Genomic DNA, 21853 nt, shown 5'->3' on the forward strand with positions numbered 1-21853 from the left:
AGGGCACCTGCTCCTGTTCCACAGTAGAGTCTATCTGGACATACATATGTGTCTATGTGCAAGATTATCAGAGCCTGGTATGCACACAGAACCAAGTCAAGTCAGCACCTTCCTCATCCTAGAAGTCAGATGGGAACCAGCCTTGGTTTGGGGCATGGCAGGTCACCAAATCCCAGCTCTGTTCCTTTCCCACACTTTATGAGACTCTGGCCTTCCTTATCCTAGCCCTAAAGATTTGAAGCTTTCTAGAAAAAGTCTGTCCAACACCACTGTCCCGACAGAGATTCTGATTGGCTCAGACTTCCAGGGCCACAGCAATCATAATTCCTAAGCTCCTGACTTAAAATCATGGACCTGGCACCCCTAGGTGCTCTTTGGGGATCTCAGTACAGGATGAGAGGAGAAACCAAGCGTGAGGATGTGCCAAAGCACAGAGCCCCTCAACAAGTAGAACCATCTCCTGTCACCCCTCCTCCCAAAGGCTTTTTTTTTTCTTTTTTTTTTTTTTTGCTTAGGAGGCAGAAGCCTTGAACACATTTTATAAAGTAAATTTCTCTTTCAAAGAAGAACCCTACCCTGAAGAGGCAGAAAACTACAACCACTAGCTGAGCATGTTTCCCACATGGGGCTAAGGAGACCTGATAAACCATGTGGAGTCAGTGTTGTCGGGGTGAATGCCCTATCCAGACCCTCAATATTGGCAGGTGCACCTGTCCCTCAGTCGAGGGCGGAGCAAGGGCGCACATATGAGAGCTCTGGAGCGCTGTCTTTGGTTTTGAGAACTGCCTGGGAGGCTATGCCACCGCCCAACTCTAGGAGAGGCAAGGAGTGACCGGCATGTGGGCAAGTCTACTGTGGGACTCCTCTGCCAGGAGCCCCAAGGATCGAGCAAAGGTGAGAATGCACCTGGCCACAGGCTTGCTCTACTCTCACCCCTTTCCTGTTCTGCTCTCTACTCCCTTACAGTTTTTTTTTTTCTATAAGAGCACCCCCTTCACAATCTCATACCCCTAAGACACCATGCTCACCCAACCTTCTCAGCCTCTTATCTCCTGGTGGCTTTGGCTGAGAATGCATCCTTTGTGCCTACTGTAGGTAACTGCAACTTTTATAGGATTTGTGCCCACAAGCTATTTTCTCTAAGCCTCCAATGTCATCTTCTTAGGTGTGCTTCCCAAACTTGTCTCACAAGTCCCACAAAGCAGACAGAGCAATTCTGTATCAAAAACAAATTCAAGCTGCTGCCTTGAAGTGATGTTTTCTCTCTCTTAGGGCAAAAGACACACACACTCCAACCCCAGCATCACCCATAGTAACTTCTCTGGTCCTCTGGGCATGCCTCTCATACAAATGTTGCATTGTTGTGCTTGTCTGCTTGTCCAGTTGGGGTCAGTAGGCCATGCTGGGATTAGAAGTAGGAATCCCTGAAACTCTTACAGGAAAGAAGCAGATCTTGTGACAGGTAATGGAAACTGGGAACTGGGAACTCATGAAGACGGATCCTTGGGAGAAAGTAGACCTTGGTTTTTAGACCTCTCAGGGTTGATGACACTGCCCTTCTACTCAGGTGGTGGGGACTCTCTTGGTGGGGAGGGTAGTCTAGGGCCTGAACCCTCAGAGATACATTGGGTGGGCATCTCTGCACCCAGTGGCCCAATCGTACAGATTGGCTTTTGGGCGGGGGGTTCATTCTCTTCTGTTCTTCCCATTCCCAATCTTCTCCCACCTCTTTGGCAATGTCTTATTTAAACAGTTTGGCCAGATCTGAGTGGAGGGGGTCCAGGGTGGAGGGGAGAGTGGGTGGGGAACTGAGGGAAGGCTTGAGGTCTACACTTGGGCAGAGTGGTGAAGGAGATCCTAATGGGGGTAGTTAGGTGGGAATCTGGGGACAGGGCCTGTGAGGTTCAGCCAGCCCTCCCTAAGTGGAGTCTGCCCTGCATGGCTCTTCATCATCCTAATTCACAAACAGGATTGCTTGATCTGCTAGAGGAAAGGAAGGCAGAGCTGCCATCAGGCTGTTGGTGAAGTTTACTCTTCTTTTCACTCCAGACCAGCTGTTTCTTGAGGGGCTGGTCTGATAGGAGATGGAACTCCTGGGAGAGAGAGGCATAGCCTGGCCTCCATCCTTGATGCAGGGCGCTCCCTGGAGGCTGGCTCAGGAATCAAGAGCGCCCACGGGAAAATGAGACAGGAAGTCCTGCGGAGGCATTAATACCTGGAGCAGAGCAGCTCCAGTGTTCCCAGCACATCTTCTGTTGCAGAGGCCTCCTTGGTGCTTTCCTGACCTGCAGGCATGGGGACCACAGCTCAACCCAGCTGCACAGGCATAATATCTCTTTGAATTCTCCATTTCATCCTGAATATTCATGTGCTTTCTGCAATACACTCCATGAAACCATCAGAGCTGGTTTTAGAATATGAATGACGTGAGAGCTGGTACACTCGAGTTGCTAAGAATATGCAGTTAAACCTTTCTATATCAGTCTTCTCATTTGTAAAATGGAATAAAAACAATGCCTACCCCGTAGGCTGGCGCGATGACTGACTTACTACCCGCAAAGTGCCTGGAACAGTGCCTGGCGTACCATAGATGTTCTGAAATGATGTTGTTATTTCCCTACTGATACCCTGATATGAGAAGCACATATGGGCGGTCCTCATTACTTGCAGATTCCATGTTTGTGAATTCACCTACTTGCTAAGATTTATTTGGAACCCACAAATCTTGCAGTTCTATCATGGCATTTGGCAAAGGGGCAGAAACTGTGACTCGTCTGGTATGTATGTTCCCAGTTAAGGTAGACAGGGAGGCGCTCCTTTGCCTTCTTGTTTCAGCGTTCACACTGCAAAGAAGTGTCCTCTTATGGTCTGTGTGGTGCCACTTTTTACATTTTTGTCTTCTTTGTTGGTAATCTCTCTGTTTAAGAGAGCCCCCAAGGGCAGTGCTGGAGCGCTGGAAAGTGCTCCTAAGCAGCGGTTGGAATGAGCCCTACAGAGAAAATTCCTGGGCTAGATGTGTGTCATTGAGGCAGGAGTTGTACTGCTGGTGGCCCGGGGTTCAATGCTAACGAATCAATAAGGTATGGTTCAGTGAGAAGCCTGTATAAGATGAGGTTGTGTGTTGATTGGTTGATGGACCTAACTCTCTATTTCAGTGGTTCGGTATTCACAAATCCATTGTTCCCTTGACTTCATGAGAACATAACCATGGCAAAGAAAACTGTCCACAGGTGCGTTCTTTGTGGCCCAGCCCAGGGCTCCCTGCCCCCTACCACGTAGCCGAGCCTTGCATCCTGCTCCTCTGCCTCTTCAACTGAAGGTCCTCTGCGCATTTCCCCATGAGATTCCAGCCGTTTCACATGGAGTGGAGAGCCAGTCCCCACTGGAGAGATCCTCCTCTTGGCCAGGGGAGTCACCGGGGCAAGGAAGGTACGGTGGGGGGTGGGGTGGGGAGGCAGGGGGTCAGCTCCTCTTGGTAAAGCTCTAACACCATCTGAATGTCTCAACTACAGAACAGGGAGGAGAGCAACTTTGGGGATGAACAACAGAGGAACTTTAGAGAGAAGGGGACGCGGGCTGCCACCGTGGCTTTGCAAGTCCCTGCGTGCTGGGTATTTACCCCCCGGGCCTCAGCTTCCTTCCTCACTGTGGAAGGGGACTGACCGTCCCCAAAGGCGGCGCCTGCGGAGCTCCGCGCGTGGCTAGCACGCGCCGGGCACCCGAGGAAGTGGTGCCCGTGGTCCTGCTAGGCGGGGGCATAAGGCAGACTTTCCGGGCGATTCCTTGGCCCCTGCCTTTATCCCCCTGAGATGAGGCCAGAGCCGGGGACAAACATTTCATCCCAATTCTCTACGCTTCCATAAGGAAAGTCACCGGGTCTCGACACTCACCCCCGCCCCTCACGCCGGGCCTGGCACCCCAGGGTCTGGGCAGCTCAAACACGCCCAGCTCCCGCGAAGTCGCGGCCAGTGTCCGGCCTCGGGTGCCCCTGCTCGGCGCTGGGGGCCCCTGGCGGCCAGGTGTCCTCGCGGCGAGCGCGCCCAGGGGTCCGTGGCCGGCACCGGGTCTGCGCGGGGCGCCCGGGACGAGGCCGCCCGGACGGGGCGGGGGGGGGCGCGGACTCCCCCGAGGTCCGCACGGGCCGGGGCGCCGGGTGCTGCCGGAGGGGCGGCGGGGGGCGCCCGGGCCGCTGGCGAGGCCGCGGCCGCCTCTCCCCAGCGCGCCTGCCGGCGGCGGCGGCCGTGGCGGCGTCGGCAATCCCGGCTCTTGGCACCACGCCTGGCGGCCGGCCCAGGGCGAGGAGTGGCTTCCAGGAAGCGGGCGGAGGAGCGTTCCAGCCGCGTCTCGCCGTCGCCGAGGCCCCGAGCGCTCCGAGCGGCCCGGGCCCGGCCCCTCCCGCGCTCCCCTCGCGCCCCGGCGCCCCCGGCTCGGGCGGAGGGCGGAGGGCGGAGGGCGGAGGGCGGCCGGGCGCGCCGTGCACTTGCCGGGCGGTGCAGGTGGCGGCGCGCGCCCTCCGCCTCTGGGCCCCCGCCAGCGCCGCGCGGCGCCCGGAGGGGGCGGGAGAGGCGGGGCGGCCCCCGTCCCAGCCCCATTTAACTGCTCGGCCGCGCAGCGACTGCGGCGCCGCGGGCTGAGGCCGGCGTCGGGGAACGTCCCGGGCCCGGATTCCGCACGAGGCGCTGCCGGGGCCGCCCCGCGCCGCCCGGGCCGCACGTCCCAGGGTTGTGTGCGGCGCAAGGTGGGTGCCGCGGGCTCCGCGCGGGGGTGCGGGAGCGCCGGGGGACTCGAGCGGCCGGGGTCCCCGGGACCCGGCTCTCACCCTCTGCGGGGCTCGGGGACCGCGGGTCCGGCCCGCTCCGGGGGGCGGGGGGCGTGCGGGGAGGGCCGTGCCCTGGCGGCGGGCGGGGGGCGCTGGCGATCGCGGGGGGGCCCTGGGGAGCGGGGCCCTCGGGGGCGGGCAGCCAGGAGCGCGGAGCGTCGCAAGGTCCGGCCGCTGGCCCGTGGGGCGCGAGCGCGGGAGCAGGGGCCGGGGACGCGCGGGAGGAGCCAGCGCGGGGCGGCGGGCGGCCGGCGGGGCGCGCGGTCCCGGTCCCGGGCCCGGCACCGGCCGCCTCCCTTCGGCCCCGAGTCGCCGCCGCAGGTCGGAAACAGCAGCACATTTGCGGATCGCATTAGGCCGGGCCCTTAATGCCTTCTCCAGATGGAGGGAAGCCACCGACCCGCCCCCGGACACCGGCTCCGCCAAGGCGCCCGCGAGGCGAAGCGAGAGGCGAGTGTGACCTCGGCTTTTCCAGTCTCGGGCTCATACTGACTTCCCTGTAAATTGTGGGGAGAGCTCGGAGGACCCCCCGCGGCCCGCCCGGGCTCCGGCGGCCTCTGCTGGTGTGCCCTCACCCGCTCTCGGGAGACGGTGCTGGGTTGGCGCGGAGGCTGCGCGCTCGGGACCTCCCCGGGCCCAGCCCAGATCTAGCTGCAGGTCCCGGTGCGCACGGCACACGGTGGCATCGCTGGGGAAAGCCTTGAACTCTCAGACCTGCGTTCCAGTCCTACAACAGTCACCGTCTTGCTGTGTGACCTTAGGCAGGTCCCTGCCCCTCTCTGGGGTGGCTTAGTTGGTCTTAGATTCATTTTTGCCTGAAGTCGAAGAAGAAGCTGGCAGGTGCCCTAATCCTTGGCTCCATGCTGGCTTCCTGAGTCAGATGCCAGCAGCCACACCCTGCTGCTGACACATGAGCTGGAAAGTGGTCGGTGCAGAGATGTCTCAGCTTTTGAAAGCCTGGAGGTGTGTGGGTTGCTTGTTGGGGTCAGGTCCAGCTGCCCTCCTGACCCTGATGTGGACCGGTCTTAAAGACAGATTTCCATAGCCTCTACCATGTTGCCGGTAGCTCCATCCTGGACCTGCACAAGCCTTTTTCAAGACATTATGGGAGGCTCAGGATGCCTCCCTCTGATTGGTCTCTTAAGTCATCCTTGCTGCCACTGGGGACAGAGCAGGTTGGAAACCAACTTTTTCTTCTTTTGCAGGCTCAAGAGAGATTCCCCAGGAGACTGGACCCCATGGCTTCCTGGAAGAGCTCCTGGTGGCTGCTAATGTGGATGGTCTTCATGCACTCTGCCCTCCTGCAGGTAACATGCAGAGCAAGAAGAATGACAGGCATCCCTCTGCTTGCTTAGGAGCATTATTCTAAATCACCTAAAATGTGGTAGGATTTGTGTTAACCCCATACCAAAGGGAACCTAATGTTCTCTCTTACCTCCAGCAAATGGTATTTCTGGTCATCTTAGCTGTAAGAATGATTCAGATCCCTTGGGTCCTTCCTGAGTCTTGAGCAGGTCTTTGATACCACTTGGATACCATGTACCAGCAGTGACTTGGGGCTGTTGGTGGGCCCTGTCTTTTCAGTCTAGAATGGCTGCCTGCCTGTGCCCAGTAGAGGCGAGGCTGATAAAGGCCCGGACACAATGAACGGGGCAGAGCTCAGGTTCTGACCTCAGTTCAGCCGCTAAGTCAGTATTCTGAGTTGACTTCTGTCAACACATATCACACCATTTTGCAGTCCTTTCTTTAGACCCCTGTCTTTCTCACAAGCCTGGGAAGGCCTGGCTCATCTCTTGCATCCTCATTTGCCTTTAAGGCAGACTGAAATATAGGAGTGAAGAGAGCATCGCCGGAGAGACAATAGGGAATGGTGGAGACTACAGCAAAGTAGGATGGCACATGCTCCATCTTGTTACAGGAGCCTCTACTCACCTCCAGCTGATCGTTGCCAAGTGGGAACACAAACCCAGGATGGCCATATCTTCTCATTTTCTAGATAGCGGGATCATCCAGATTTTCTCTGAAACCTCCCAGTTTTGAAAGCATTGAAAGCCAGGCAGATGTGTGTGCAGCCTGGATTTTGCCACGGAGTTCATAGTCCGTGTTCTAAGGGTCCAGAGCAAGTCTTAGCATGGCCTCCCAGACCTGCTCCTGGCTCAGGACAGCAACTTTGCATGAACTAGAACAAGGCGACCCCTCTCTTCAGACATAACTTCTTGGGCACATGGCTTGGTGGCCTGTGTCTCCACAGGGTCTAGCAAAGGGCCTGGCCCTTCAGAAGGGCATTCATGTCTGTTAAATGAGGATTCACACTTGAATAAAGGCACACACCATGGGATAGATTAATCAGAGTGCCTCTCCTCTTGGTTTCTTGGACATAGTGTTTCTGAGCCTCTTCCAACTCCAACGCCCTGTGATTTCAGTGGCTCACAAAACCTGGTTGTCGATGTGCACTTTCTCCCCCATTATCCCATCTCATTCATGCTGCTCCATAAGCACTTTCTAATAGATAGCTTTTGTGAGAACAGAAGTTAAGTATTTTCAGGGTGATTTTAGGGTTTCTCTAGTCCATGTGGTGTAACGTGCTGGCAAATGGTGGAGGCTTGCTTTTCCGACCCCCCCCACCCGCCACCCCAGCAGAGCTGAAAAAGCCTATGAGAGCTTCAGAGCTTTATTCCTGGGGCTGAGGTTTCAAGGCACAGCGTTTCATTTTGTCTTCTTGCACCCTATAAAATTTAAATGTGCTTTGAGGCAGTCTGTTGACCTTTGGCCAAGGGCAGTGTTTGCCCAGCTTGAATCACTCAGTGACCTCTTTTGGATTTTTCCATATCTGTGTGCCTCTGGCAGCGTTGTTTCCATGTATGGGGCAGTGTGCGCAGGAGATCGTAAAAGGAGGTTTCGGACTACACTATCATCCACACTGCCCATTGCTCGACTCCCAGCACCACTGCTTCCTGACCTGTCACATAAACTTCTCTGCATCGGTTTGCGCATCTGTAGAGAGGGGCATCTGCCTCATGGAATTGTTTGGAGGAGTTAATCCACTGCAAATGGAAGAAAGGAACAGACAAAACAGAGCCAGTGTCTGGCATGTAATAAGTGCAATAGACCTGAGCTCTCTGCTGCTGCTGCTGCCGCCTGCACCCAGGTTTAAAACTAGAGCAGTGCCTGTAGTTCCCGCTGTGGTACTGTAGGGGGCACTCGGGAGGCATCAGCTGAACAGAGAAGCTGCTGAACTGGTGAGGAGGAGGTGGGGCCGGTATCTTCTCAGGACAGTTCCCTCAGGTGTGAGTGGGGTTGGCCAGGACACTCTCACCATGGGCCTGGGGAGAATGTTATAGTGAAGGGTCCCTCAGTCCTGAGACCCTGCTCATGGGCACGTGGTTGTCTGCCTACAGTCAGCCTGGGTTTGATTCAAAGCTGCCCCTCTGGGGTGTCCGGGGACTTTGGTGTTTGGGGGCCTTAAGATATTCTTCAGTATCTCCCCTTGCTTTGTCAATGCTGCCCCTAGGTGGCTGGTGGAGAATTAATAGACACGAGGCTGAGCCACAGGGAGCGTGGGTGTGTCAACTCATTTAATAAAAACTAGATTTCCTTTAATACATCAGCGAAAACTCAACCTCTTATATTCGCTGACCACAAGTAAATGTGATGGATTGCAGAGCAAACCGTGAGGTCGGCAGGCTTGTGTTTTTATAACTTGTTCTTGAGGGTTTCTGGAGGAGCTTACTGTTTCCCTCACCCTTCCTGTGTCATGGGCCTTGGAAGCTCCCTGTTGCTCCACATCCTTTCCTTCAGGATCCTGGTCTCCCCTGAGAAGGCAGCTGCCCCTGTTTCAGCTCTCCCCTGCAGCCTCCATCGGGAAGCTTCCACTCAGTGGGTCTCAACATGGTGCCGAGGAATGGGCTCCAACTGTGTTTCATCAGATTCATTCCATTCCTTAGTGAAATCTTGGACAGATTCACTTTCATTTTTTCATTTGAAAAAAGTCCAGTCCAATTTTAAATCTTGATTCCCTACTTTGATTTAAATCTCACCTCCCTTCTGTCTAGTGTAGGGTTGATCACCTGACTCTGGGCACATAAAGCGAGATTGTGCTGTGGTCTAGTCTCTTCCCACCTCAACCAGCGGTGAGGACTGGTTCTGGGGCACTTCTTCCTTTTAATTATTCTGGATCTGGCTTTCCTGGCATTGGAAATAGCAGAGGTGGTGGGGAGAAGAGCAGAGAGATTTCTACTTCCTGCCCAGCACGCAGCTCTGTGGGCTAGGGTACAAGCATGGTGGTTTAAACCCCAACCCATGGCATAACCTACAGACTTGCCAAATCACTGTACCATATGCCTGAAACGAATGAAGCATTGTGTGTCAACCACACTTCAGTTAGAAAAAGACACCCCAGCTCCCTTTGGTGTTGTCTACTTGATTGATAGGAAATGTATGCATTCTTGCTGTGCAGACAGTGGAGGCATCAGATTCTCCACACTGCCTCCTCTCTCTGGCTGCCAGCTGCCTCCAGCTCCCCACTCCCTGCCCGGGGAGGCCCAGGGATGCATCAGCAGACCCTCTGAGCAGATGCCTATCTGGGGGGTGGATTGCCAGGCTCTGCTTGCAGGCTCACCATGCAGTCTCTTTGGGTGTTCTTTTTCCTCAGTGAATCTCAGCCCTCCATAGAGATGAGGGAGGTGGTGACTGGTGACAGTAGGGCTTGTCATGGCCCTCCCTCCCTGGCGAGCTCTGAGGCAGGCATCTGCCCAATGTCAGTCACTCTCTTTAGAAAGTGAGGCACTTAGCTCCTCTTTGTCACCACTTTGGGCTATGAGACCAATGTTTTAGAATGGGGAAAGATCCCCCTGACTATTGTGACACTGAAATTAGACGCGATGGCTCTAGGCTTAGGGCCAGTGCTGGTCTAAGTGGTAGTTCTGCTCTCAGGGATTTGGATTTCAGCAATGCTGGCCTGAAGTTTTAAGGATTGCTGTTCTAGGTGGTTCTTGGTGGTTCTGGTCTCAGTGCTTCTCTCTGGCATGGTTTCTGGTCTTTATCCATCATTCTGGTTTCCTCAGTTCTGGTATGGGGAGGGGTTCTGATCTTGGTGATTCTGGATGTTTGGGTGGTTCGAGACTTGATGGCAGTTTTGTCTGGGTGGCTGTTATCTTGGTGGAGGCTTTGGGATTCGTAGTTCTCGTCCTGGTGTTGGCTCTGGCCTTGGCCATGGTTCTTCCCTTCTCATGCCACAAACATTAATAGTGACCTTTTAGCTCTCACCCTATCCCTTTTACATCAGAAGGCAGACCCCAAGCCTTGGTGGTTGTTGCGAGGTGCAGAAATCTCCCACCTCCTCAGAACTATTCTCCTAGCCTGGGAGAAGGAGGGGAGTGGACTCAGGTGGCAGCCTGGGTTAGTGTCGTCTTGATTGAATTGGGTCCTGTGTGAGCAGTGGTTAGAGAGCCATCAACACTTGTATTCACTCTTCACAGAGTGAGTTCTGCCGATACCAGTGAGTTCCTGGTACAACCACTTTTCCTCTCATACTCTCATGTGCAAGACCTCCCGTCTTCAGAACTCCCCAGCCATGTTCTGTGGCGCTTTTTCCTGCTGGTCTCCATCTAGACAAGAGGTTTAAGAGAATGGCAGTGAATTAATTGATTGACCTCATTGCCGTAGCTTGACATTCTGTGTCTAGCAGCACTGAGCACTGGCAGGTAATTATGCATGTAAAAATTTAAATCGTAGAAAAATAGAAGATCTGAATAAATGAAAGGAAAATCAAAATAAAAAATTTGCCTTCCTACTACCACCCAGGTAATAACTTTTAAAGTTTTCATGTGTAATCCTCCAGACTTTTTCTATGCATAAATATGATATAAATACATGTGTTACGTTTTGATAAGTGGGATTATGCTACAGATTCTGTTATATATCATTGTTTTCAGTGAATATATCATGAATATCTTTCCATGTCAGTACATATATGACTGTGTTTTCGTTTGTAATGTCTGTGTTCATTGTACTTAGGGTATACTATGGTACCATAATTTAAGCTCATTATTTCTTTGTTTGACATTTGGGTTGTTTCCAAGATAGTTCGTTCACTTGTGTTTGCCATCAGCCACTTGTAGTGAACATCTTATGCTCACACATTTTCTTGCTTATTTGAATATTCCTTAGAATAATTTTTTCTTAGTTGACTGTGCTTTGCTACCCATTTGATATACCTCTCTTTGTCCTCTTTTATTCTGGGTAGAGGTCTTCCAGCATTCTGGGTTTTATGTTGTAGATGTACTCCCTGTATGACTTCACCATCTACAGTGATTTTGGATGCAGATTCCAAGCTGTGTGTGACACTCATGATGGAGCCTGAGTGGAAAGACCTGAGCTTGTCCTGGCGGGAGGGTCCACCTTGTTACCACATTGCTCCCAAGGCCTCTCATAGCTGCAGGATGGAGTCATTGGGTAGATCCCTTGAGAATCCAGGGGAAGAATGAAGGGGAACCCCCTTGTTATTTGTCATATATGACACCTGACTCCTTTCTCTTCCTGCCTCTCTGACCTTCCCATCTCTGGCTTTCTATTTTTTATTTTTATTTTTTTAAAAGATTTTATTTATTTATTCATGAGGGACACACAGAGAGAGGCAGAGACATAGACAGAGGGAGAAGCAGGTTTCTCATAGGGAGCCCGATGTGGGACTTGATCCTGGACTCCGGGGATCACACCCTGAGCCACGCCCTGAATCCCCCATCTCTGGCTTTTTTTTTTTTTAAAGCTGCTCAGTTCTAAATCTTTTTTTTTTTAATTTTTATTTATGATAGTCACAGAGAGAGAGAGAGAGAGAGAGAGAGAGACATAGGCAGAGGGAGAAGCAGGCTCCATGCAGGGAGCCTGACGTGGGATTCGATCCCGGTCTCCAGGATCACGCCCCGGGCCAAAGGCAGGCGCCAAACCGCTGCGCCACCCAGGGATCCCAAAGCTGCTCAGTTCTAGAGTTCTGCACTTGGCCTCTTCTTTCTCCCTTCATAGGCTGTCCCTGGGTACCTTCCATTACTCCTTTGTTTTTTTCTCCAGAGGTTCCTGCCTGGGGTTTATTACCAGGGGACCCAGCTCTCCTAGCGATTCAGGCTTTCAAATTAGATTCTCCATACACTGGAAAGATAAAAAGGTGGCTTCTATTTTACTCTAACTTCTAAATATAAACATTGGAGATAAGACACAATTTTGATAAGTTTATTTTGGTTTGCCTGTCTTTGCCTCTTTCTTTCTTTCTTTCTTTCTTTCTTTCTTTCTTTCTTTCTTTCTTTCTTTCTTTCTTTCTTTTTCTTTCCTTTCCCTCCCTTCCTTCCTTCCTTCCTTCCTTCCTTCCTTCCTTCCTTCCTTCCTTCCTTCCTTCCTTCCTTCTTTCTTTCTTTCTTTCTTTTCTTTCTTTCTTTCTTTTCTTTCTTTTCTTTCTTTCCTTCCTTCCTTCTTTCTTTCACTCAAAAGCCTCTCTAAAATGGAAGAGGCCAGTATTTCTGAGAGGCTTCTATGTGCCTCTTCCATGAGCTGCACATCAGTTTATCCAGGAGCTATTTTTTTTTTTTTTTTTTAGATTTTATTTATTTATTCATGGGGGTGGGGGAGAGACACAGGCAGAGGGAGAAGCAGGCTCCATGAAGGGAGCTTGATTCCAGGATCACACCCTGGGTTGAAGGCAGGTGCTAAACTGCTGAGCCACCCAGGGATCCCCTATCTAGGAGCTATTATTAGTTCCTTCCACTAGACTATTCCTTGGGGGCCTCAAACACACTACTTCCTAAATGGAAGTCCTCAGCCCCCCCCTGCTCCTGACTGTGTCTCAGTGCTTGGATTCTCTGTCTTCTGGTCATCTGAGCCAGAATCCTGGGCTCCCTCTAGAGGCATTCATCTTTGTCACCCTTCCCCGTTCCTGTTCTCACTAACTTGGATTTGTTCTATCTCAGAACTTGTTTTTTAAATCTGTGTCTGCCCCTCTGCTTCCATTGATTTGTTTGAAGAGTAGGGTACCTAGCAGCACGGGGTATGAAATCAGGATGAACAAAGACAGTTTGTAGTCATACTGGAGAGGACCTTGAGGAGCATGCTACGTAAGTTAGCAATAAAGAGGACTTTATTCAGTGGGCAGTGTGGACTCCTGTGGGTGTTCAGGGGGTTATGGAGGCACTGTTAGGATTCCAGTGGACCACTGGTGATGCACTTGAACAGAGGTGCTTGGAAGGCAGCTGGCACAGGTCCAGGTTGGTAATAAGGAGACCTTCAACTCAGTTCACAAGAGTGCCATGGGTGGGAGTTAGCTGCAGATAAGAGGATGGATAAGGAAACCATTTTAGAACTGAGAGATAGATCCCGACGAGTACTGTGAGATAGAGAGAGAGGGAAAAAACATGAAGATTCCTTCAGGTTTTGAACAAGTTTTAGAGACTTATGAAAATGAAAGTTGACCCTGATCTTGTGAAATGATTGGTGATGTTTGAAAGAGCAGTTTCAGGACAAGATGTGGATTACAGAAGGTGAGGCATGGAATAAAGAGAATGTGCAATGCTCTTTGAGAAGGAAACAGGATCATTAGAAAGGTTATTCTGGGCAAAGTGAACATGTCAGCATATATGGACTCCATAGGGGAGCATCTAGGAGAAAAAGGAGGGATTAAAGATACAAGAGGAAAAAACCAATTATATGTAATTTCTTCGTAACAGAAAAGTGGGCAGTGTTCCCCCACTGCCTTGCTAATGGATCTTAAAGCACCAAAGCTAACATCTTATGGAAACCACATTTCAAGGTTTGTGATTGTAATTGCTTGCAGTTTATTTTTACAAAGATGCTAATTTCCATAAATAGCATGGAAACATAAAGCAGTTTCCTCTCCAAGTATTTTATGCAATTACTTTCTAGAATTTGTCAGCACTGAACAGCTCCAGCCAATGTATGCTACAAATTATTGTGGTCAAATACTCAGAAATGTATTTGTTCTCCAAGCCTTCATGTATAAATATAATAGCCTTTTGTTTTGAAAATAATTTAGAAAAAGGAAGAATGCCCATTATATTAATAAGAACTCATTTGTACTATTAAAGGACTCTTTAAATTCTCTTTGCTCTCTCTTTTGAAATTTCCATTGTGTGTTTTTCCTGATTTAAAAACATAAAACATATTTATTAGAAAAAAATGTGGAAAAACAAAGGGAAAAATATAATCTTTAGTTGTACCGATTGTTAGGATTTTGTTGTATATATGTATTCCTAATATTCTTTTTAGAATATTAACATCTATGCATCTTTTAAAAAGTGATTATACTGTATTTTGATGGTAATTTTTAAAAAATTTAACAATGTGAGGAATATTTCCATATGTCCTTAAATATTTTTTCTATTATAACATTTAATGTCTTCAGAGTACTGCATTGTTTGGATGTGCTATATTATATTAAACAATTCTTTACTGCTGAACCTCGATATCAGTTTCTTGCTGTTACAAATAATGCTGCTACAAAAACGTATGCAGATCCATCTTGCTCACATTCATGATTATTTTCCTTAAATACATTTCTAAGAAAATGTATTCATTGAAACATAATTTGGGGGTCAAAAGCCATGTGGTTTTAAGACCTTAAGTTTATACTATCAAGTTCTCTTTCAGAAAGCTTCTCTCAATGTGTTCTCTTACTGTGTAATAGTTGTCAGGATAAGATTGAAGGAAATCTTAGCAGTGAAAGATTCTTAAAAATATTTTTGGGCCATTTCTTTCTCTTTTTTTATAGTTTTTATTTATTTATTCATGAGAGACAGAGAGAAAGAGAGAGAGAGAGAGAGTGAGAGAGGCAGAGACTTGGCAAAGGGAGAAGCGGGCTCCCTGCAGGGAGCCCGATGTGGGACTCAATACCCAGGCCACAGGATCATGCCCTGAGCCCAAGACAGACACTCAACCACTGAGCCATTCAGGCGTCCCACTTTTGGGCCATTTCCAATACTGCCTTTATATAAGGTTTCCTCAAGATATTAGAAACAGTGTAACAGATTTTATCTTCGCATTTTTGCCTGTTTTTTTCTATTGAGAATTTCTTACCAATTTGTAAGTGTTCTTTATATATAAAGAATATTATCCTTTTTTGTTGCAAATAGTTTTCTCATTTTTTCATTAATATTTTGTTTTTATTTATGTTTTGAATACACTGACATTTAAAATTTTCAAGCCATTTTCTCTGGGAATCTCTTAAGAACTCTTTGCCTCTGCATCATGCTTAGAAATGACATCATACTGAAAGAAAATATATGTGTATATCTTCTAGTCTTTTAAAAAGAGCATTAGCATTTCAATTTTAGAATATATTTAATTAATCTGCTAGTTTCTTCCTGTGCTAATATTGTATTTTTAAACAATCTACTATAGCTTTGTAGTGCGTTCAGTAACTATCAAGGTAAGACCTCTCTTTGTTATTATACTTTTGACTAATCTAGAGAGTCTTTCAAATGATTTGGTCAAGTTCCATGAACAAAAGTCCTGTTGTTTTATGTGGGATTTGACATAATGGGGGAGTCACAAGAGTTCTTTGCCTCAAAACTACACAAAACAAACAACAACAAAAAAGAAGTTTATCTTCAGTCAAAGAAGGAAATACTGACCCTCCAACACAAACTATGAAGTATTTTTTGTTTTGTTTTGTTTTGTTTTGTTTTTGAGTACTGCTGAATCCAGATCAGGGAGAGGGTGCTGAAGGCTGATCTATGTCTCCTTGGATTGTGAGCAGGACAGAGATTTCCTGAATGGTGACTGTCACAAATTGAGCATACCTAATAAACTTTTGGTAAGAACAGTGAAAGTGGGGGCCCTGAGGGGACTTGAAAGAAGTGGGTATTGTTCCCAGGGAGGTCTTACTGGACATCACAAATGGTAAGCAACCCAGAGTTGAAGGGTAACATTGTTGACAGAGAGTTTTTTTTCTAGATGCTCAAGCTAACCTTCTACAGAAAGGCTGCTGAAGGTGAAGGGTCTAAGGTAGGGAGAGGGATCAGCACGTCCCAGAACTAAGAGCTGTGCATTAAGGGGCTTCTTGTGAACGTAATGACTTTCGAGTGTTGACAAAAAAGGAAGTTGTTGCCCCAGAGACAAGGAAAGAGCTTAGTAAGAGGATGAGCCAGGCACCAAAGCAGAATCAAAGTGCTGGATTGCTCTAGTTCATCGTCTCATACCACATCCTCCCTGTGCTGCTCTTCAGGAGCAGCTGACCCCATGAGGAATGACAGGCACAATGGAATAAGTAACTGCGGATGAGCCAGACAGAATGGATATTCTACAAGATGAAATATAAACGAACAATTAAATGATAAAAGGGGATCCAATATACATATAGTTAATATCTCTTAAGAACAAAAAAAAACCCCCAAAACTTCAACCATTGACAATTAAAGAAGACTTTTTTCACTTTTTTCCTGAGGTCTTTGTAAATATCAATTCTGTACCATTTGGCATTGAGTTACTGAAGAGGAGGCTGTGGCCAATCTGATCTTTCCTACCTGTACGTGCCTCATCTTATCTGCCATGATAGATAGCTACATGATTTCTTCTTTATTCTGAAGTCTGATATTTTTATCCAGACATGATGTAAACAATTTTTTTCTCTTCCTAAGTGTGTGCTGTGTGTTCAGGAGAAAACTTCAGGAGAGGTTCAAATTTCTAATGTTTTTATTTTTTTATTTTTGCCATTCTTTTTCTAAGCTCATTATTTCTGTTGTCCTGTTTTTTTTTTACACTCCTATATTTCTACCTGAGCTTTTTGAAAGCGAGATCATATTATCTATAATTTATCTGTGACTTATTTTGAGAAATTTATCTAGCATTACATGTATCAAGACTACATTTTGCTTGTGTTTCTATTTTTATTTTATTTTTTGGTTATGTTTCTATTTTTAAAAATTGTATTCATTGATCTTGTGAAGGTTCTGTTCGGTTGGGAATTATTATTATTATTATTATTATTATTTTTTTTTTTTTTTTGTAATGGGGCTCTGCTCCATGTGTCTCTCATCCTCCTTGGTTAGGCCAGCAGGCTAGCCAGGGTATGTTCTTCCCTTGATGATAACAGACACATATGGAAACAGGTCCAAATACACAAGGGTCTTTCTTGTGCCTTCTACTTGAGTTATTTTTTGCTAACATCCCATTGGCCAAAGCAATTCACATAGCTGAAGCCATACTTAGGGGGTAGGGAAGTACTTTTACCTACTGCAAAGCCAGGGCAAATTATAAAGCCAAGCCTGAGATCACTGGAGTGGGCAAGTATGCTCCTCCCATTGAGATGATGTGTGTATGTGTGTTGTGGGGAGGTGAGGGGGAGGGGTGAGTATTTTCAAATAATCTAACCTAATTTACTGGCAAATCCAAGCTTTTAGTTTTTTTTTTTTTAAAGGTTTTTAACTCCAGTTAGTTATCATTCAGTGTTCCATTAATTTCAGGTGTACAATATAGTGATTTAACACTTCCATACCTTGCCTAGTGCTCATTACAACAAATGCCCTCCTTAATCTTCATCCTTTATTTCCCCTATTCCCCTAACCCCTCTTCCACTGGTAACCATGAGTTTGTTTTCTATACTTAAGAGTGTTTCTTAGTTCATCTCTCTCTCTCTCTCTCTCTTTGCATGTGTTCATTTGTTTTGTTTCTTAAATTCCACATATGAGTGAAATCATATGGTATTTGTCTTTTTCTGAGTGACCTATTTTGCTTAGCATTATACTCTCTAGCTCCATCCATGTCATTGCAAATGGAAATATTTCATTCTTTTTTACAGCTGAATAATATTCCAGGGAGAGAGAGAGAGAGAGACATCTTTATCCATTCATCAATTAGTGGACACAAGGCCAAGCTTTTCAGTAGAGGAAGTATAGCTTTGGAGAGCATACTTTAATCATTACACTTAGACCCTCATCATAAACTAATATTACTGAATTGAGAAATTGTAGCAAAGTCTCATTTCAACAATGTAAAGCCAGCTAGGAAGAAGTACATTTTACATCATGTGTATATGAAATCATGTTGCTGGAACAAAAGTTTCAAGAAACAATGCTTATCATTTCTGTGAAGGATTCACTGTGATAATTGCTTTTTTACCCATTCCATTCCAATGGATCTCATGAAAAAAATGGCTGGTTAGGACCTAATGAATTGATTTCATGACCTGCTAATGGGCTATATTTACAGTTTGAGAAAACACTTCGCTGGCTAATAGATCCCATTTTCTGTCTATTTCTGTGTGTATTGGTTATCCTTCTCTGATACTTGGCTAGAGGGATAGGGTTGATAAATTAGACAGACTCCCAGCACAACTCCTAGATTCTGGCTGGCCATCACCTAGTGTAGCTCTGGTCTCCTGGGATGGTATGTTCCCCTGCTGAACTGTTGCCAGTGGCGTTCACATGAAGCTGTAATTGCCAGCACACTTGGTTATCAGGACTCTTCAGAGAAATCTAGATAATCATATTCTTTGACTCCTATGACCTACTAACACAATGAATCATATTAACGAGATCCCTAATATTGAATCATCCTTGCATTCCTGGCATTAATGATACTTGGCTGTGATATATTGTCTTTTTCATATTCGACTGGGTTTGGTTTACAAATAGTTTGTTGAAAAGTACTACATCTGTATTCATAACTAATGTTGGTTAGTACTCTATTTTTCAGGGTTTTGTATCAAGGTTTTTGTTAACTTCACAAAAATGAGTTGGAGCATTTTCCATCATTCTCTTCTTTTCTGGTCAGTTTAAATAGCACAGGAATAACTTATTCCTTGATGATTTGAAAGAACTTGGTAGTAAATGGGCACAGAACCTTTTTTGGGAGAATGTTTTCTGACAGCTTTTTTTTTTTTTTAACTTTTTATAGGATTATTGGGTTATTCAGGTTTTCTCCTACTTCTTTTTTTTTTTTTCTCCTACTTCTTTAATTGATTTTGGTGATGTACCTTTTCCTAGAAACTTTATACTTCATCAAAAATTTGAACTTTTGTAGGACAGAGGGAGGTATTTTGTAGTTTTTCAAAAATGTTTTAAGTTTTGCTTTAATTTGTGATATATTTTATCTTCAGAGAACAGTTTTTAAGTTTTTTGGTTTTGAAATGCTGAGTTTGTAAGTGCTCAATTTCACGAATGTGGTAGGGATAGTTGACATTTTGACATTTTTCTAAATGTCCATGGCTAGCTGACTATAAATTATACTACTTGTATTAGAGAATGCTGTCCTTTTATTCTATCTTTCTTCTGGTCGCTCCCATCTACTGTTAACTCACTCCCCACACTGAGTCCTGTTTAGTCCCCCCCCCCCCCCGGGGTGGGGGCGCAATCTACCTGTTGTCTTCTTGTCTCCTACTGATCTTTGTTTTTAGGAGTGCACATGCACCCAAGTGCTTGTCCAGCTGGTTTCATGGACAGAGATAGTTCTCCCCTTAAGAGGAACAATGGGTCCAGGTGTTGGGTGAAATTGAATTCTGCTTCCCCATTTGCTGATCTTGCCCCACAGTAGTTTTTCCGATATTATCCATAACGAAGTCTTCAACATTTTTATACACAAATATCTTGATTACTGAGCTGTGCCAGTTCACACTCCCATTAGGGCCCTGGGAGATTGCCCTTGTCACCAAACACTCACCAGCATTTGATATCATTAAAAAAGTTTGTCTGTTTAACAGCAGTTTGGACATTTTAAACTTCATTGTCCTTAAATCTAGATCCAAGTGACCACCTTGGTTTTCAGAGCCTGGAATTCTGAGGGTTGGTATAGCTCATTTAGGGGTACATTTTAAGCTATGTTATAAAATAGATTAACTAGGAGTTTATAATTTAGAGGGGAAAAGAGGACCCATACATGCAAAGTCCAAAAATAAGGTACTGGTAAGTTTTGGGGTGGTGATGGTGGATAAAACTATAAGCAAGACTTGCTGTGGCTCAGTGGGATCTGGGAGACAGGACTCCAGATGAGTCTGGAAAGAAGGAAACTGTCAGAATTTTCTGCTGGGGTGAAGGTAGGGCTTGTGAAGACTGTCTTCTGCTTGTTTGGTTCTGTTTGTTGGTTTGGATGATTGCCCATTCACTGGGACTGAAGATGCCCAAAGGTGAGGGGCATGACCATCTTTCTGGCAGAAGGGTTGCCCATTTGTTGGCAATAACTTGTAGTCATCCTTTGCTCAGGTTGGGAGAGAGGAAAGGGGGAAATCTGTGGGATGGGCAGATTGAAGCAGGTCCAATGTCCTGGGGCTACTTAAAGGAAATTCCTTTCAATGCACACTTTATATTTAAATGCAGAGCTTTCTTTCCATGGAGCAGTGGTCACAGGAAATATGGCCACTAATACTCCATCCTCTGTGGCTCTCTGATGAAAGACCTTCTCAGGCCCTGGTCAGGTCTTTGCCTCATGCTTCAGGATGGGTTTTGTGGCCTTGCATCTTGGAAGCCCAGTGGCTTTGAGCTGACCTTTCAAACCCTCCTCTCCATCCTTGGGAGGTCCAGCATGTGGCAGGCATCATTGTTCACTGCTTTGGGGGTGGAGCACTTGTGCTGCACACTCTGTAAACACTTTCTGGGATGCATTAGCAGCTTCCATTGTGAGAGCCAGGAAAGCATTTGGTGCGTGGAGCAGGGAAGGAACGCGTGCAGTGGCAGGCAGCCATGTTCTGGCGGGTTCTGTTTAGGCCCTGATGTGAGAAGGCTGCTTACCTGGGGGCTGGGGGGTGTACCCTGTGTACCTGGCTGCTGAGTGCGGTTGCCTGGCAGATCCTTAGCAATGTATTTAGCAACCTTATGCTTTAACAGACAATGGAAAGATTTGGGGTGGGGGCAGAGAAGAGCCCCACCCATGCTGTGGAATGAGCTAGCTATGGTTTTTTGTGTAGCTAAATGATAAAATTAATCGATAGACTCTTGCACATATGTGTGCACGTAGCAATACAGATGGTGTGCCGATGCAGCCCTGTCCTTCCTTAGTGGGCCACTGGTAAATCCCTTGAAAGTGGCAGGCCAGAATCTCTGTCCTTATTGGCCTCATTCTGATTTTTTTTGTATGTGTTGTCTGCTGATCCACTTTGGTGCCCACCCCACAACACAGGTGTTGCCTTGGCTCCCAGTGTTCTCCCTTGGCTAGCCCTTTTGAGTGGTTTCTTGGAGAGAGTTAACGGATTTTTCCATTCTAGAAATAAACAAGGGAAGCTAGTCCTTCAAAAGACACATGGCACCCAGGACATGGACAGCTTTCTGTAAGTGTCATGTGGAAGCACTCACTGAGCTCAGAGCTCTGTTTTGTAATGTAAGACTGTAGGATTAGCACATCATTCTGAGATTCAATTAACAAATCCCCTGACTGACAATCCCTGATGAGATCAAGAAAGAGAGATCTTAATGGAAACTAATACGAGACTAGAGTTGGCAGTAGAAGTGCATATGCAGTCCTAATCTGTGTTAAGCATTTAAAATTCAGAGATTCTTCCCTGCTTTCTCTTGAAGAGTAAGTTGGGTATATACAAAGGAGTTGTAGCTTCTGTGGTATGCTGGAATTCCTTCTGTGGGGTATGTTGTTTGCAAGTATTTTCTCCTGGTTTGTACCTTGATTTTAAAAAAAAATCCTCTTAATTAGAGTCTTTGGTAGAACAAAATTTTGAATTTTGATGAAGTCCAGTTTAGTTTATTTTTTCATTTGTTGATCATGATGTTCATTGTCGTGGCTCAGAACTCTGCTCTGGGTCCTGAAGATTTTTATCCTATGCTTTCTTCTAAAAGTTTTATATTTTTACACTGTGTTTAAATTTGTGATTCATTTTGAATTATTTTTGTATAAGATGTGAGGTTAAGGCTAAGCTTTACTTTTACCTATAGATATGCAAATGCTTCAATGTCATTTGTTGAAAAAACTCTCCTTCCATAATTACTTTTACTCTTTTGTCAGAAATCAATTGGGAGTATCTGTGTGGGTTTACTTCCAGACTCTATATTTTGTTCCATTGAGCTATATGTCTATTCCTCCTCCAATAAGACACTG

At 46.7% G+C, this 21853-nt stretch overlaps 1 protein-coding gene across 3 annotated transcripts in view; it reads left to right on the plus strand.

Moving 5' to 3' along the window:
• Positions 1-4617: 4617 nt before the first annotated feature.
• ADAMTSL3 (ADAMTS like 3) overlaps positions 4618-21853 on the plus strand; it is a 338177-nt gene continuing 320941 nt past the window's right edge. For all 3 annotated transcript variants that reach the window (XM_025436861.3, XM_025436862.3, XM_049108513.1), the window contains exons 1-2: positions 4618-4738; positions 6025-6126. In XM_025436861.3, the coding sequence (XP_025292646.3) occupies positions 6058-6126 (69 nt within the window). In that variant the 5' untranslated portion in view covers positions 4618-4738; positions 6025-6057. The remainder of the gene's footprint in view (positions 4739-6024; positions 6127-21853) is intronic.

This window comes from Canis lupus, chromosome 3 (genome assembly GCF_003254725.2).
Source record: "Canis lupus dingo isolate Sandy chromosome 3, ASM325472v2, whole genome shotgun sequence".
Lineage (NCBI taxonomy): Eukaryota > Metazoa > Chordata > Mammalia > Carnivora > Canidae > Canis > Canis lupus.